This window comes from Schistocerca americana, chromosome 6 (genome assembly GCF_021461395.2).
Source record: "Schistocerca americana isolate TAMUIC-IGC-003095 chromosome 6, iqSchAmer2.1, whole genome shotgun sequence".
Classification (NCBI taxonomy): domain Eukaryota; kingdom Metazoa; phylum Arthropoda; class Insecta; order Orthoptera; family Acrididae; genus Schistocerca; species Schistocerca americana.
The window spans coordinates 61,353,032-61,372,167 of NC_060124.1; the positions used below are offsets into that span (position 1 = coordinate 61,353,032).

At 43.2% G+C, this 19,136-nt stretch overlaps 1 protein-coding gene across 1 annotated transcript in view; it reads right to left on the reverse strand.

The window, feature by feature from the left end:
- The window catches only part of LOC124619691, a 180,800-nt gene that overhangs the window by 49,730 nt on the left and 111,934 nt on the right, over positions 1-19,136 (reverse strand). The window contains exons 2-5 of the mRNA XM_047146242.1: positions 10,332-10,377; positions 9,234-9,315; positions 7,743-7,838; positions 34-698 (exon numbers count right to left, since the gene is read on the reverse strand). Of these exons, the coding sequence (XP_047002198.1) occupies positions 34-698; positions 7,743-7,838; positions 9,234-9,315; positions 10,332-10,377 (889 nt within the window). The remainder of the gene's footprint in view (positions 1-33; positions 699-7,742; positions 7,839-9,233; positions 9,316-10,331; positions 10,378-19,136) is intronic.

Sequence of the window (19,136 nt, forward strand, 5' to 3'; positions counted from 1 at the left end):
CTCTACAAGAAATGTATTCAGATGTTTACATACCTTTGAATATATAACGCCATTGAAGGGCCTGTTGAACTCAATGTTGATGGTCATCTCTTCCTTTGAACACACTACATCAATGGAATGTATGTGTGGAGGATGGGCCTCATCTTCAGTTGATCCAGTTGGGATTTCCGTGGATCCTGTACCTGTGTCTCCAATCACGTCAGCGCCGCCTGTTGGACTAACTGTTGGCACCTCGGCACCGTCAGTTGGAATAACGGTAGGCATCTCGTCACCACCTGTGGGACCAACGCCAGGTCCTGTCTCACCTTCACCAGTGGGAACGACTTCCCCTCCACCTGTGACCTCTCCATCACCGGTACCAGGACCACTGGGCACCAAATTTTCTTCCGGTGCTGGTGTCGTCGTCGTCGTCGTCGTCGTCGTTACTGGAGGTATGTACGGCGGAAACGCCTCCGTTGATGGAGGCAGATAAACGCCAGATGATTGACTCGTCTGTGGTCCCTCACCGAATGGGGGCTGAGGAGGCGGTAACTGAGGATACTGACCATTGTTCTGTCCACCAAACGGGTAGAATGGTCTAGACGGTGGTGGTGTGGCCGTTGGGTTTGGCTGGAATGGTCGAGGCCGCTCTGAGCCAGGGACTGGAACTGGTAGATACGTACGTGCTGGTTCTGACTGAGACAAGGTGGAGTCTTGAACTGCAACAAGCAACAGGTTTATCAGACAGTAAGCGCAGGTAATAAGTGGAACATGTTGTGTAACACACTTATCCTCACCAAATGTACTGGATAGTCCAAAAGCAAAATAAAAACTGAACGATCAATAACTCAAAAGTTATCGTGAGCGGCATGATGCAGCTTTCAAAAAAATTCATTGAAATACGTGTCATTTCTTTCTCAATGATGAAGGAATCTATTACCAAATTAAAGGCATTTTTGAACGACAAGTTCCAGGGATAATAGGGGTTCCCTGTTAAAAGTCCTATGGGCAATGAAGCCCTTCATTCACTTACGCAGACATAATCAGTTGTGGTATTGAACTATAGAATACCATCTTACAGGCTGCTGTTCAAAATTTAAGCTATTTGGTAATAAAATTTTCACTGTTAAAAATGGCCTGCTTCTTCAGCAAATTTAACCATTTTGAAGCAGTCTATTCCAATACTATAACTAAACTTTATGGTTCACTTTTTCACTACTCTCTTTCTTTTTCTGTTTCCTGGTGTTATTCCGTGTCCTCACAGACACGGCATATTAGTTGGTAAACATATGAAAGTTGACCCCGGTTCTTCATTACAGTTCTGTCCATCCTTTATAATGTGATCCCTCATACAAGCTAACATCCTGACCTTTTCCGTCAGACAAGTAATATGCACTGATTACTAACAAACTGGATATTCTTTTTACTTCTTTAACTGCAAAAAATCTAGATTCTGGAATCAAAGACGGCTTTCAGTTCGAATATTTGAGAGTACTAAAGCATAACTAATTTACACAGCAAAGCAGATCAAGGTAAAAAGCAGTAAAACAGAAATGTGGTCCTTTATATAGCGACGTAGCGAAAAGGACGAAACATAAATATAAAGTTCTATCGTTGAAGTTACTGCCACGTAGCCGGCCGCTGTGGCCGAGCGGCTCAAGGCGCTTCACTCCGGAACCGCGCTGCTGCTACACTCGCAGGTTCGAAACCTGCCTCGGGCATGGATGTGTGTGATGTCCTGAGGTTAGTTAGGTTTAAGCAGTTCTAAGTCTAGGGGACTGATGACCTCAGATGTAAAGTCCCATGGTGCTTATAACCATTTGAACCATTTTACTGCCACGTAATGCGCTGTGGTTGAGACTCTGAAAATGGATTTCTGGAGAAGAAGCTATGCTAATTCTGGGCTGGACGAACTGTGGAGCAATACAGTAAAGGAATATTTGGGAATCGAAAAACAGATATTTGGCATAATATTTTCTGTGATTTGTGTTTTTAGGAGATGCCAAAGAAAGCCAAGGGAGATATGCAAATGGATTCACAAAAGAAAACGGAAATGAGGACGCGTATGACCAGAAAATGTAATTTTCAATTTCCTCGTGCTGAGCGTGAATTAACAGCAGCCAGGCTACCGTTCTTCATATCTTGTTCTGAGACAGTTAAACGACGTAAATATTTTTCTTATTAATTTAGAAAGTAATGAAGTGCGTGATAAGATATTAGATATTGTTATGATTTTGTTTTGTTGTGAAACCTGATAATAAACCGATGTACGAAACGTAAGGACGAAAGTAACTCTCGCATGAAATGTCACTTCCAAATGACAACACTCCATGGAACTTGGACCATAAATATGAAGGTCGTTCAATAAGTAATGGAACAATTTCCAGTTGCAATAATGCGAAATTTGTTGTGGGACATCATGGATCATTCCCGCTTCAGCTCATATGTTTTCGTGAAGTTCCTATAGGTGCAGAGCTATACGCAGCCTCAAAAATAGCTTCTGTATGGGAGTTCCTTTTGGCGGGAAACCTGAGCATCGCAGATATTAATAGGCGCTTGCATAATGTCTACGGAGACCTGGCAGCGAACAAAAGCACGGTGAGTCGCTGGTTGAGGCGTCTGTCATCATCGCAATAAAGTCGCGCAAGCCTGTCTGATCTCCCGCATGCGGCCGGCCGCACACAACTGTCATTCCTACAATGTTGGAACGTGCGGACACTCTCAGTGAAGGACGAAAGACGAAGAATAAAGGATGCGCTCTGCTGGATGCTATACGTGGATAAAGAGAAGTTGTTGATGCAGCAAGACGTTCGCTCCGGCGCTGACAAGTAGAGCGGTACCACGTCGTATGCAACGGAGATGATGTTGAAGAAAAGGGTTTAATAGTCAAAAGAGTTGTAAATATTATGTTGCGTTGGAATCTTGAACAAAACCAACTTGCTTTCAGATAAAAGTGCGTTGCATTATTTACTGAATGCCCTTCGTAGAAGAACTGCTACAGTACAGTACAGAAGGTAAATAAAAGGAATACACGATAAGAGGAACAGAAACGACACTTTTATTCAAATACAATAATTACATCGAAGTTATCCTGATTTATGATGTCCCTTGGCCATTACAAAAAGCAGGAGTCGTTCTTAATTCTTAATAGGGTTCTGATAGCTACGGTTGGCAACGTGCTCCCAGGCCACATGATTTGTAAGGAGTTCTTGCGCTGTGGCGTTCCATTCCTCCAACAACGCGGTTGACAAATGCTGGATGGTCGTTGATGCATGTGAACATGCTGCCATACGTCGCACGTGCTGGATAGGATTTAAGTCGGGGGAACGGGCAAGCCATTCCGTATGCCAAATATCTTCACCTTCCAAGAACTCCTCTTCCATGCGGTCGAGCATTGTCTTCCTTAAGAATGGAGTCAGGGCCGAATACACACCCGAAAAGACGCACGTGGGGAAGGAGTACGACAGATGAGACTTCCGTGTTTAAAGATTTGGAGATCACTGCGCCCAAGGAACACTATACCTCCCCACCTGGACCACCGAAACGATGATATTCGACAACGTTCCTTAATTCATTACTTGTTTTCAGCTCTCCGCATGTGAGGGTACGTCTAGAATCACTACTCACACTGAATCTGCTCTAATCGGAGAAGAGCAAGCGACCCCACTTCTCCTTGGTCAAATCCCTACACTCTTGGGGCCATCGTAGACGGTGCCGCTGATGTGTGAGTGTCAACGGAATACAACGTACTGGCCGTCGGCCAAAGAGGTCACCCCACGCTGTCCAGTTGCCGTTGTGGAGAGTGAGATTGCATGCCTTGCAGTCCTGTTACATTGCTTGTAATTGCAAGTGCTGTTTGATTTGGGTGTCTTTTTGCCTGTTGCCCAACGTAGCGATCACCTGCTCCTGTAGTTGACCGTGGTCCATCACCCATTCACCTGGGGTTCGGAACGCTCCCCATGCTGGGAGGAATACCAAACTCTTGGGCTACACTCGTCATACCTCGTTCTTCTTCCGTGGAATTATCCAAATATTTTCTCCGGGCCACGCTGTAGTGAAGAAACCACCACAGTGCGCCGCAACTACTCGCTGACGCTGTCCTTTCCTATTCCTTCAACTACCTCATCTTACGGGACCAGCTCGATTTGGTGCTACAGTCACGCTGACCTCTCGCCGTGTAAAGTACAACTTTCTACACGTGACTGGAACACCTCGCACTTTCATTCATTTCCACCAAGTACCGTACCGTACTTGATCTAGTTCGTTCATATATTTGTAGGCAGTGTACTTCGTACCGAGTGAAGTGAAGCAGTGCTTACCACTGCAATTGTACACTCCTGGAAATGGAAAAAAGAACACATTGACACCGGTGTGTCAGACCCACCATACTTGTTCCGGACACTGCGAGAGGGCTGTACAAGCAATGATCACACGCACGGCACAGCGGACACACCAGGAACCGCGGTGTTGGCCGTCGAATGGCGCTAGCTGCGCAGCATTTGTGCACCGCCGCCGTCAGTGTCAGCCAGTTTGCCGTGGCATACGGAGCTCCATCGCAGTCTTTAACACTGGTAGCATGCCGCGACAGCGTGGACGTGAACCGTATGTGCAGTTGACGGACTTTGAGCGAGGGCGTATAGTGGGCATGCGGCAGGCCGGGTGGACGTACCGCCGAATTGCTCAACACGTGGGGCGTGAGGTCTCCGCAGTACATCGATGTTGTCGCCAATGGTCGGCGGAAGGTGCACGTGCCCGTCGACCTGGGACCGGACCGCAGCGACGCACGGATGCACGCCAAGACCGTAGGATCCTAGGCAGTGCCGTAGGGGACCGCACCGCCACTTCCCAGCAAATTAGGGACACTGTTGCTCCTGGGGTATCGGCGAGGACCATTCGCAACCGTCTCCATGAAGCTGGGCTACGGTCCCGCACACCGTTAGGCCGTCTTCCGCTCACGCCCCAACATCGTGCAGCCCGCCTCCAGTGGTGTCGCGACAGGCGTGAATGGAGGGACGAATGGAGACGTGTCGTCTTCAGCGATGAGAGTCGCTTCTGCCTTGGTGCCAATGATGGTCGTATGCGTGTTTGGCGCCGTGCAGGTGAGCGCCACAATCAGGACTGCATACGACCGAGGCGCACAGGGCCAACACCCGGCATCATGGTGTGGGGAGCGATCTCCTACACTGGCCGTACACCACTGGTGATCGTCGAGGGGACACTGAATAGTGCACGGTACATCCAAACCGTCATCGAACCCATCGTTCTACCATTCCTAGACCGGCAAGGGAACTTGCTGTTCCAACAGGACAATGCACGTCCGCATGTATCCCGTGCCACCCAACGTGCTCTAGAAGGTGTAAGTCAACTACCCTGGCCAGCAAGATCTCCGGATCTGTCCCCCATTGAGCATGTTTGGGACTGGATGAAGCGTCGTCTCACGCGGTCTGCACGTCCAGCACGAACGCTGGTCCAACTGAGACGCCAGGTGGAAATGGCATGGCAAGCCGTTCCACAGGACTACATCCAGCATCTCTACGATCGTCTCCATGGGAGAATAGCAGCCTGCATTGCTGCGAAAGGTGGATATACACTGTACTAGTGCCGACATTGTGCATGCTCTGTTGCCTGTGTCTATGTGCCTGTGGTTCTGTCAGTGTGATCATGTGATGTATCTGACCCCAGGAATGTGTCAATAAAGTTTCCCCTTCCTGGGACAATGAATTCACGGTGTTCTTATTTCAATTTCCAGGAGTGTATTTCGGACGACGGTGGTGCAAATTCCAGTCAGGTTACCCAGATTTAGGTTTTCCGCTATTTCTCTAAATCGTTTAACGTAAATACTGGGATAGTTCCTTTGAAATGGACATCACTGATGTCTTTCTCCATCCTTTCCTCAATCCGAACTCTCCAATGACCTTATCGTTCACGGGACATTGAACTTGTTTTTTTAAGTTTCCGTACCTCACTCGGTAGAAACGAAACCCTTATAGCCTGTCTGCCTATCCGACTGTTCAAAACCCTTTTTCTCAGGAACAGATGGACGTATCAAGTTGAAATTTATGTCAGTTATTAAGGTATACAGTACGTTGGCCATGTAGGAAAAGTGAAGCTTCTAAGTCAATGCACTCAGAAGGGATGGCCATCTATGTGACATATTTTGATACTAGCAAACTCACTCATCAAAACCTAGAGTACTTTCAGTTGGTCTAGAACCATGAAATAGAAATTTGGCAAGAAGAAATGTTTCATGTTACAAACAAACGTAGAAATCCGAAAACTGTTAACTCTGTAAATGTATCACACACAAAAAAAGTTTTGTCATTTGTTATCAGGCTGTCTGTCTGTCCGTCCGTCTGTTGAGACCCCTTTTTTTCGGAAACGGTTAGATGTGTCAAGTTGAAATTTATGTCGCACACTAAGGTGTATGGTACTTCTGTGGTATAACAAACATTAGCTTCTATGTCTTTGCAGTCAAAAGATACAGCCATTTATGTCATTTATTTTGATGAAAACTCACTCATTAAAACCTGAAGGGCACTTCCTCTTGCCATACAATCGCGAAAATTAACAAGAAGAAAGGTTTCGCTGTACAAATAAAGAAAAAGGAACAGAAAATTGTTAATATGTAAGTATATCATAAGAAAAAAAATATTTTTTCTGTCATTTGTAATCCAGATTCAAACTTGAAAGTAAAAAATTAAAATCCAGTAAAACGGCCTTGATCGAAGCTGATGTTCATTTTGGTTGGCAACCGGTTTCTGTTTATAATTCAGTCTTCAGGCCTTGGGCACCACGATGGCGGCTGGTTGCTGTTGGTGGAGTAAGGTCCACAAGAACACGGAACTCAAACCAATATAAACATCACTTGCTATCAAGACGATTGTTCTGAATTTGAATATTTTACACTAATCACTGTACTCTTTCCATCGAAGGAATGTCTTTTAAAATTTGAAATTAAATCATTCTCGAAAACTTTGGAAACCCTGGGATCTTGCCAGTATTAATGTCAATAACAGACAAAAATCGTCGTGATCCGCTATTTCCGGAATGGATGAACTGTCTGTATACATGACTAAGTTTGTACGGAACCCTCAATGCACGAGTTCTCGCACCTTGCCAATTCTTTCATTCTTTTTCACATTTCGCAGATAAGGCATTTGGGAGCTGACGTGGGACTGGAGAATGTCTTATATGTAAAATTATATGGAGTATAGTTTCCTAGCAGATAAAACATGTGTGGGGACAATGCCCTCGAAAGGCAAGGTTTGCGTTCGCAGCATACGAACAGTCCCGAAATTTAGCCATTTTGGAAATGCTTGTACCTTTGGCCCGAATGCCGACGATCATGCCTTTTTCTACATTGTGACAACAACTACAGTGTTTCCCGCGTCCCCCGGCACACTTTGTATACCATCCCCTGCTAGCGCTGCCACTTGCGGTCTATGAGTGGTTACTTCACATTGACGCCGAACATAGGCCGTGGTCACATTAATGTGACTGGACAGTGTATAATATCTTTAGAGCTAAACTCTAATCTGAAGTTATTATGTTGTTGAATCAGCACCTAACTGAGTGAAATTACAGTGTTGTCCCATGTAATAATACAAGTGGATTACAGAACCGTCCATAAATTAGTCACAGGCCGCTTTGGGATGCAGAGAAACTTTCGTTTAACTTGAACTAAGAAAAATCACATAAAGTAAATAAAAGTACGGCAAGTAACAAGTGGGAAAATAACTCAGAGGGGTGTTACGTAATCTTACCTCCTCTTCTTGCAGGATTGGTATATCTGCCTTGCAACCAATCAATTATCGTCCGAACGGTGAGATCTGTTTGGGCTTGGCGCGACAGTCGAGTGCCTGCAAACAAACACAAAACAAAAAAATTAAAAGTTGTTCCTGAATCAAATGCAAGAATTTTCCACAAGACAACGTTAAACAAAACAGGTGAACATCAAATCGAAGTAGTCGCCCGCGGTTCCAGTTCACTAAATTTAGTCCTAAACACATCTACTGTATCTTGAAGCGTTTATGTTTCGATAAATCGTGGTGATCTGTTTATCGAATATGGGGATAAGCTCTTCGTGCTATTCACGGGGAGTGGAATGTGTACCAGCACTGTGTTTCACGGTCTCCAATAATTTTACTTGCATAATCAACTCTATAGTAGCACACTGCACAGGTATTACACGACCAAGCGAAGTGTGGCTGCCTGGAAGAACATCATTGCGTTTTGCAAGCACTTCACATACGTCCGAAACATCCTTGATGCTTATTCTTTTGCATTCTGACGGTGGAGAAGGGCTATAAAGACTTACAATTATTATTCTATTTACCATTATGCGTGAACATTGTACATCTGTTCTCTTTTACAGAACAGTACTGTAAAGTGCTGTCTTCAACTCCAAGCACACATTTCTCTTGTTCGAGAAAAAAACGGCCGACACATTACGCATGTGAAAGAACATATATACACCAGTATTTCGGTTGATCCTACGTATAATCATTGTAACCTGAAACATGGTAAATAGCTCATGCTCCATGATTTCCAGTTTACTACATGGCCCCAAAAAAATAATAAGGTGTGTTTATTTTATTAGATACATTTCTCATTATTCTTAAGATATGACAACTTACACTCAAAACTATGTAGTGACTATAAAATCTGAATGCAAGATAAACTACAGAGAGAGCTTTATGCTACGGCGAATACCATTAGAATACAGATTATTTGTTAAAAGGGTCTTCTTGTGATACATTGCCAAGTGCTGCTGAAATGTATGAAAACAATGTGTTTTGACAAACAAATGTTCTCTGCATCTTGAAAATGACACGAACATTAAATACCTGTTCTGTCCTGAAAAATACCGGCGAAGTAACGTTCAATAAGAAGTTACTAATGTGTTACATGTGCATCTCTAATGATGTCTTTGTCAACGGGAATTTAAACTCTGATCTTCCTTCCTTTCTTTTTTTTCTTGCATGATACCTCCTTAAAGACTTACGAAAACTCTTAAATAAAGGAAATTAGTCGGTTCTTGCCTTCGTCGTTGTATAAAGTATTTTCAGTAATGGGTAGACCTATTGAAGATTATCTGAAAAATGGTTGCATGTAATATATGATATACCGTCCTTCATAAGTCTAATTCATATTTCATTGTAACAATGTGAGTCTTTACTATTCAGTGAAGCAGTGATTGATTCAACTGTCTACCATCTATAGGCTATAATATTTGAAGTAAGTGAGGTTCTTACCGTCTCCAGGACTTTGCTTCGATAAATCATTTCGGAAGAAAAGCGCCTGGCCGTCAACCTCATATGAAAATCCGAGGATGAACTGAAACATAAAAAAAACACATTGAAGACAGAACAGCAAACTAACTCATCATATTTTATTAACATAATACCATTGGTATGATTAAATGTCGGCAATGCGTTCTGTTGTATAATTTACTGGACAAGCTACATTTGGGTGTCACTTACCGCAGCACGTAGTGCACACGTTCAGTGAAAAGTTGAGTAGTAGGCTTTATATGTTGAAGGAATTATTTAACTTACGTTAGGCACTTATAGGTGAATGAATCAATCTAAAAAATAATACCAAGAATCTTCGAGTCTACGTTACGACGGTACGACCGGGGCGAGAATGGCCAGGAGGGGGGGGGGGGGGAGATGTGGTGCACCATTTTCACTTATTCTTGGTCTTAATTGCTGTATTACAACAACACACTTCTCCAACCACTGTACTACACTACGAAGGTACACCGTATGTGTTATATCCTAGCCAGTAATGCCACCCGAGCCCGCTGCCAAAAGGTTGGCAGCATCAAAGTCCGGACGCCGTCCGCATAAGCAGCGCCAGCGAGACAGGAAATCGCCGCAAGTCTGCGCGCGCCACCGCTGGCTTCTGGGTTCTTAAGCGCTGGAGTCGCGAGCGCTAGGACAGTTCTGTATTCGCCGCTCAGTTGTATACTCGCCACCGAATTGTGTACTTGCTAGTCAGTTGTGTGTTCATCGCAGCAGAGTTGTTGTTTGTCGTCAGCCGACGCTGACCTAGCCACTCCGACTCGAACTAGACAGATTTCTGTAGACACGGAGTTCACTACTGTTTCTGTATCTTCGTTAATAAAGATAAGTACCGACTTTTATTTAATCTGTGTTTGGGTTTTCATCTTTCTGTTCACTGTTCCAGCGGACCGGTCGGCCCGCTATTAAAAGTGTGGCGGTGACTTCGTAAGCCGTTTCTACAGCGAATTGTTTGTCGCTACGAACGCCGCCACAAAAGTATGACTTTAAAACAGACCATAAATTTTAATGTCTTAAATATGAATGAATCAGTTATGAGATACGAACCAATAATAAGAGAAGTCCTTGGAGCTTGGTGGTTGGACTACAACACCTGAAATCACAACAACAAAAATTGTATTAGTACACTTTAAGTAGAGCTCTACTAGGGAAGTGAAATACGTTATCAATGAAAAAAAAATTAATGTACAGGTATATATTCTCTTGGTATACAGCAGAAAATAATCACTTGCTCAATCTGGACAAAGTCAGAGACGAGCTAGTAGTGTAGAAATATCTCAACACATCTCGGGAATGATTCAAAGAAAACTAGTGAATAAAAAACGAGTTAGTACCTCACGATTCGGAGCGTGGCGAAGAATTCCACGCACACCATTGTCGGAAAGATGTTAGCAAATGGAAAATAATTTGTAGGCTGACTCTTTGGGGACTGAGCAGATGCCTTCGAATCTAGAATCATTGTGCGAAGAGCAGTCGTAGGGAACTCAGTGCGACCTGTTCGTTCATAAAACCCACCGCTGACTGTTCTGCAGCGTTCTCTAGTAAACAGAATAAGTGCTAACAGGTTAACTAACCAGATTTTGTAAATGAACTGAAGAATTTCTAGCTAACAGAACGCATTGCGTTAGTCTTAATCTGAGACCGTCCGTAACGAAATTATTATGTGATTTACCTCAAAGAAATTATGTACAGGATGTACATCAAACCTCTAGCGGTGATAGTTTACGTCACGGGGAACGATTTTTGTTAGATACAGGGTATTTGCTGACACTTTCAGTGGACACTAGGCGTCTTTTATGATTGGTATGCACCTGAGAGGCGGCAGAATGTAGGCACTCTGCAGAGTGTGTATGCAGTATGTGTTGCCTACAACCCTGTCATCTGATAATGATGTTTGGGTTGTGGGGCGCTCAACTGCGTGGTTATCAGCGCCCGTACAAATTCCCAACTTTTGCTCAGTCTAATCGCGCCATTTTCAGGAATGATGATGACAGCACAAACACCCAGTCATCTCGAGGCGGGTGAAAATCCCTGATCCCGCCGGGAATGAAGCTCGGGACCCCGTGCTTGGGAAGCGAGAACGCGACCGCCAGACCACGAGCTGCCGGCCGGTCATCTGCTCCGCCTGAAAAGGAATCGGCCGAGTTCATGATTTGCTTCTTTCTCCGCTTGGGGACACTCATTCTTGTAAAAAATCACTATACGTTTACGGGGGTAAGTAGTATGCAGATGTAGCACACATGGTTAGTAAGTACAGCTGGTTCGCTGATATGCCGTCATCTGAGAGCCGGCGAATTCAGTAAGAAAACAGCTAGTGCCACCTAGAAGCTTTGTCATACATTTCGTCTCTAACAAAAGTTATTTTCCATTATATGTTCCGTCATCTCTAAAGTTTGATGCAAAGACTTCGTAACACGACGTATAAAGGCCATTAGTATCGGTTTTTGAAAGCAGAGTTACTAATACTCTGCTGGCCTCTCAGGCTTGAGCTGACGGTGCAGAACAATCAGACAAGTTGACTATTCAGCCGATACAGGATCAATTTTAGAACACCACTGAGGTCATGAAGGTGCAACCACTGGCGAAAAACTACACTAAGAACACCCACAGAGGTTCTGAATGAGGCTGATTAAATTTTCTGATCCTACGTATAGTAGCATCCTGCCGTAAAGACTGCTTGTCATCAATCGCTGAAATAAACTGCTCAAAAGACTGTTTGTACCACTCTCATGACAAGCATTTTTAACGAAAATCTTGTTATTGGTACTTTTTTTAGCGTAGGAAACACAGTCATGTTCAGAGAAAAACAGAACACCTTGAACGACCAGAGATAGGACGTTCATATTCACAGGACATGTTCAAAGAAATGATTAGCATCTCAGTCACCTTGTTTCAACTTGTGTTCTGTTGCCCAGTGCCGGCCGCGGTGGTCTAGCGGTTCTAGGCGCTCAGTCCGGAGCCGCACGACTGCTACGGTCGCAGGTTCGAATCCTGCCTCGGCCATGGATGTGTGTGATGTCCTTAGGTTAGTTAGGTTTAAGTAGTTCTAAGTTCTAGGGGACTGATGACCATAGATGTTAAGTCCCATAGTGCTCAGAGCCATTTGAACCATTTTTTTTTTTTTTTTTTTTTTTTTGCCCAGTAGGCATAGAGTCCACCATGGTCCCTGATAACTTATTCCATGCGTGATGGAATCGGCGCGTATAAGGCGTAAATGGAGTCCTTCGGTATAACCACCCATGCTGCATTCACCTGTGGTGGTTGGCGTTGGGTGACAGTCCTGTATCCGTCGTTTCACTGTATCCCACACATTTTCGATTGGCGACAAGTCTGGTGATCTGGCGGGTCAGGGTAAAAGACTGACATCCTTTGACACCGAGAAGGCACTTGTTCATGCAGCAACATGTGGTTGTGCATTGTCTTGTTGAAAAATGGCGTCTGCGTTGTTGTGCAGAAAAGGTATGGAATCAGGTCGCAGGATGTCATTTACGAAGGTCACACTGGTCACAGTTCCCTGGACACGCAACAACTGTAATTTGTACCCAGTAGCACCCCACACCATAAGGCCTTGAGCTGGTGCTATATGTCTTGTCCGAATGCAGTCACTGTGATGCCGCTCAAAATTGTCTGCGGCGAACCCAAATGCGGCTGTCATTTTCAAACAAACGGAACCTAAATGCGACCGAAAACATTATCTGGTACCATTTCTGTCTCCAGTTGCGCCATTCCATACACCATTGCCATCTAGCATGTTTCTGCACATTCCAGAAAGGTAGCCGGAGAAGTGGACGATGCGTACGTAGCCCATGCCGTAATAAACGGCGACGGACTGTCACTCTGATAGCGTATGATGTGTTACACTGTTCCAATGTTGTGCCAGACCGGAGGAGGACGCAGATCTGACTTGCAAGGCCATTCGGGTGAAGTGTCGAACGTATCGGGAATTGGTCTGGGAGGTGCGACCTGACCCATCTCGTATTGTCCTACGACCTTCCGTGGACCATCCTGTGCACACCCGTTGCACTGCCAAAACATTTCGTCCCAGACGAGCAGCAATTTCTCGGATGGCTGCATCACATTCTCTTATGCCGATAATGCGCCCTCTTTCAAATTCACTGATCTGACGCCACTGTTTGCGCATACGTCTGCGAGACATCCTGCACCTCTGCTCAAGTGACACTGATCCATTACGTTCGGTTTATAGCGACAACGAGAGCAGCAAGCACATTTTACAGGTAGGTGGTGTTGCGCCGCGATATCGGTGTTGACCTTGAACCCGGCGGCCGACATGGTTCAAATGCTATTCGTTTCTGCAGAACATACTAATGTACATGTTCTGTGAATATGAACGTCCCATCTCTAGTCGTCAAAGATGTTCTGTTTTTTTCTGAATTTAGCTAAGTACAGTCTTCTGTTTAATGAAGATAAGAGTAAATCAGAATTACCCTAACAACTGGGAAGAGCTTACTATGTGCTCAATTTTGGGCAGAACAATGAGGCTTCTGCGCGCTGTTGCAGTCTATCAAAAGCCCTTGAAGGGAATCGGAGAAGATGATTTGGCCTCCTGTACCGCATCACCGACTAATAATTGAAATATGATCATAAGAAGTATCTTCGTATATGTGTGACAGGCTCCATTAGTATTTGACCAATGGAAACTCGTACTTTAAACTGGACATCGTGTGTTCATCGGAAACGAAAGGAAGTGCAACAATGTTCTTAACATACACAAACGATTTATCAAACCATCAGCAACCGCGTAAGATTGTTCGGCGACGGTGCTATCTCTAAAGGAAAGTATCGCCATTGGACAACCGTAAGAAAATGTTTAAAAATGTGGACAAAATTTTCATTTCATGTAATCAATGGTAGCTCTCCTTAAGGGTACGCGATGTGGCTATAAAATAAAGGGATTATTGAAGTAGAACATTTTATTTAAAAAACACACATATTTAGTTATTATCACCCTCAATACGCTGACCTCCTCTATCCCTAAAACGCCCCCTGCGAATTTTGCATTGATAGAGACAGTGCTGGAAGTCTTTCTCTGTGAGCTCCCTGATCGACGAGTGTCGCTTTTTCCTTTACTGCTTCAATGGACTGAAATTTTAATCCTTTTAAGGCAGGTTTGACATTGGTGAATAGATAACAGTCACATGGCGGTAGGTCAGGCGAATAAGGTGGGTGGTCTTACAAAGGGATGCTGTACTTCGCTGGAAACATCTTAACAGGCAACGCGGCATGAGCCGGGGAGTTGTCTTGATGCAGAAGCCATGACTTCTTCTTCCACAATTCGGGCTGCTTTCTTCTTGTTTTCTCACGGAGTTGAACCCAAATAATAATGTCGATTAACAGTTTCATCTTCAGAAACCAAGAGAAGATACACAATTTCATGAATATTGATAAATACAGTCATCATCGCTTTCTGTCTTGATTTGCTGATTCGAGTTTTTTTCGCTCTCGGTGAAGTTGCGCCCTTCCAATGCACGGATTGACCCAAGTTTCTGAATCATAAATAAAGAACCAAGATTTGTCACTTTTATCACTTTTTCCAAGAAATTAGAATAATTTTCATTGGTATTCAAAGTTCAAAGTATCGGTGCAAACATTTTCACGCTCTCTCTCTCTCTTTTTTTTTTTTTATCGTGGGAATTATCGGCTCCAGTTTCGTACACACTTTTCTCGTGTTAAACTGACTGTGTAAAATTCTCCTTACGCATTGTTTGTCAATTTCTACATCTACAGTAATCGATCAGATACTCAACCGACAGTCAGATCGATTCAATTAACTACTTTTTCGATATTTTCTTCCGTTTCTGATTTCGAAGGGCGTCTCAGGCATGACTCATCTTCAACGTCTTTTCGGCCATTTTGCAAATGCTTGAACCACTCAAAGACTCGCGTACGTGAGAAACAGTCTTCGCTGTACACTTCTTTTTCTAAAATGTAGGTTTCAGTAGCAGTTTTTCCAAGTACCATGTGAAACTTCACAATTCGTTGCCCTCTCAGGAGTATTACGCTTATCTTTTTCGGGTAAAACAAAATAACATCTCTTACGCAAACGAAGGCTACGGCCACACTGACGGCGCATTCGATTCTCAATCTTCGCGCTTCGCAGGTAATCTTTGGCAAATACGTACTTACTACGTGACAGCATTAATGCCGTCATTTTATAGTCACAGCTCGTACGCTACTTGAGTAAAGAAGTGAAGCACCCAGGGCGGAGAAAAGAAATGAATTTTCACGGCTTGAGACGGAATGTGGCGTTATTTCACCGATTAAAAAACCGAGTCAGATTAACAAAGAACTTGACTGTATGAGCTGACTTCCAGTGTGAGGTTACAACCCGTCTGGCCTCGATGCATGCAATGATTTGGTTCGTAAGGGTGCCATAAAGCTGTCGTATCCTCTTGTGAGGCACTCTGGCCGACAAATGTTGTTACTGGTCCGTGTTAACTACATACTGATAAATGGGCTCATACTGCCAAGTCCTTTATGAATTTAACTCTATGTTATAATTAAATTAGTAACATCAAATAATGTCTCAGACGGTAAAATTTCGTTTCAGCTCCTCCTCTTCTGTTGTGTACTTAATATTTTTATCACGCAGTGTACAATGAGGACAGAATACTAACGAATCGAAGCGTCTTAGAATTGCACAGTTTGGAGCAACAAGATATTGACTGTTATCCACATGCAGTGTTCAATTTCACTGATGTGAAAAACTGAGCAGTTTGGGACAGTCTGCCTTTTACAATTTTGGTAAACATTTTTGGAACAGTACTCAATAAAGTATTATATTTTAACTAAAGTTCAGCCGTGATCACAACACTTATGTCTCAATAACATAGGTGACCGGTTTCGGTTATATTTATATAACCATCTTCAGACCTGTGAATTAATTTTAGAAAATACTAGAGACCAATCTTAAAATAAAATGAAAAGTGTCTAATGACGGCGAAAATTTTAACAAGATAAAATAAAACTTATTATACCCATGGCTTCCTTGGGGGATGGTAGGCGGAGCTCTCCTCAGCTGCTACGAAGTCATCTGATGGTTATAAGTGCTGATCATGAGCTTAAATATGCAGAGGCGAAAAATATTTTTACGACCTTTTTGACGAAAGATGCAGCTACTCTTTTGTTTTAAAATATAAGATTAGTTATACCCATGGCAAAAGCTATGTATGAAAAATATGCTATACGACATATAAAATTTTTTATTAAATTGAGATTGATTATTATAAAAACTATTAGATCGATGAGTTCTAAATATTTAATCAGCGGTCTCATCAGTTATTCAGACATACATAACGCGGAACGTACCCTTGGCTGATACCCTACTGTTATAAAGAATGTCACTATGAAAACTACAGTTAAAGTAAGACGATTTTGTAACATCCATCAAAGATGCAAGTGTGATGTATGCGACTCGGTATAATCGATATATACCACAACTCCAAGGACTTTTACATCTTTGATTTAACTGACACTGTAATAGTATTAAGGTTGCCCATGGAGGGCACAGCTATTACGCATCGTAGTTTACCATTTTTATCTAAAATATAAACAAGTTTTACATATACTAACTATCTGTTAATCTGACATTTTAAACGAATCAATTTTATGTTATTAGTGTATTTCGTACTTTTATACTTTGACGATAGCGTCATATTATGAACGCTGATTGGCAGTTGTGAAGTAGTGTGAGAGGAAGTAGGCGGAGACTCTGCATATTTAAGCTCATGCTCAGCACTTATAACCATCAGTTGACTTCGTAGCAGCTGAGGGCAGCTGCGCCTACCATCCTCCAAGGAAGCCATGGGTATAATAAGTTTTATTTTATCTTATTAAAATTTTGTCGTCATTAGACACTTTTCATTTCATTTTAAGATTGGTCTCTAGTATTTTCTAAAATTAATTCACAGGTCTGAAGATGGTTATATAAATATAACCGAAACCGGTCACCTATGCTATTGAGACATAAGTGTTGTGATCAAGACTGAACTTAAGTTAAAATACAGTCTGCCTTTATTTTCTTTAACAAACGTTCAGAGATATGCAATTAACACAAAACACTTAAAAAAGTCACTTTATGCACACCGCCTGTTGCACCGTTCAGGCTTCGCCTCGTCGGATATGTGCCACAGCTGTCAAAATCGCAAAGTCTGCAGTCACAGTGACACCGACAACGGTGGACCCCGCCGCTGATCGACATTGGATGATCTTTCCAAATCGGTATTCTAGCAAGTGCGCTTTATCAGTGCAACCGATCTCGTCGCCGCAAAGTGCAGGCTTCAGACTGCAGTCGCTAAAGTATGTATCAGTTTGTTTCGACCGATCGAATCGGCCGACGTTCCCTATGAAATTTTTAAGTTTAGTGCAAGATGAGGATGAGAAAGATGGAAACCAGGATATGATTCGGAATTGGTCTACTATTCGTGCAGACGATGTTGTCACTCGGCTCTGTGAGTGATGGGAGGAATAGTAAATGGGAAAGGCCTTTGCGGTCGCTCCCATTACCCAACGCGGCGATTGTCAACTTGGTTTGGGAGAATAGTACATGGTCTGAAATTGTTACTTCATTGGAAAGCCATCAGTTTCGAAAAATTAGAACTTCAATAATAATTAGTTTAACGTTATGTGTATGTTCTGTGGCTGTCTCGCCATTTCAGCTACATGCCTATACTTAAGATGCAACATGTCATGCAGGAAAAACCTGTTTCGGAAATTTTAGGTCTACATTATAACGTCAAAAAATTCTGCGTTCAAGTGAGAAATGTGACATGTCAATTTTACTACTTAAAGTTACTGTAATGGATCTGTGGCTGTGGTAGGTAGGCATTAGTAGTCTGCAAATTAGTGTTGTTGCTTACTGCTGGTTTTTATCCCAGTACGGTGGTGATTCTTTTATATGAGGTGGTCTGCAAATGTAGCGGATGCGTTTCCATTCTTCAGTGCTTTGCGTATTGGAAGTCTCTTATTCTAAAATTTGTATTTATCTTTCAAACATAAATACTGAATAACAGTCACTGAAGTTTAATTGAAGTAGGTTGTGCAGAATGTTCGGAATCTCACTTTTCAAAGTCACCACGAATCTGTAATACAACATATCCTTCTTCACCTCACACGTTCGTAAAACTTTTCTGCTTACTACAGTAACCGAGGACAAGTCTACAGTACCCGGTGGCTTCTTTTCGAGATATATATGAACTGAGGTGACAAAAATCAATGGGATAGTGATATGCACATAAGCAGATTGCTATAGTATCGCAGCAAGAGGTATAAAAGGGCAGTGCATTGGTGAAACTGTCTTTTGTACTTCGGTGATTCACGTGAAAACATTCCCGTTCCCGACTTGATTATGGGCGCACGACGGAATCAACAGACTCAGAACGCGGAGTGGTAGCCGGAGCTAGATGCATGGAGCCTTCCATTTTGAAAACCGTTGGGAATTCAGTGTGCTGTGATCCGCAAGGCCAAGAGGATGCCGAGAATACTAAATTCCAGACATTACCTCTCACCACGGACAACTCGGTTGCCGACAGCCTTCACTTAGCGACCGAGAACAGCGGCATTTTTGTATATTTGGCAGTGATAACAGACAAGCAACACTGCGCGAAATTAACGCAAAGATCAATGAGGACTGTAGACGAACGTATCCGTTAGGTCAGTGTGGCAAAATATGTTGGTGATAGGCTGTGGCAGTAGGTGACCAACGCATGTGTCTTTGCTAACAGGACGACATCGCCTGCAGTGCCTCTCTTGGGCTCTTGACCATATCGGTGGAACTCTAGATGACTGGAAAACCGTGGTCTTGTCAGATAAATCCCGATTTCAGTTCGTAAGAAC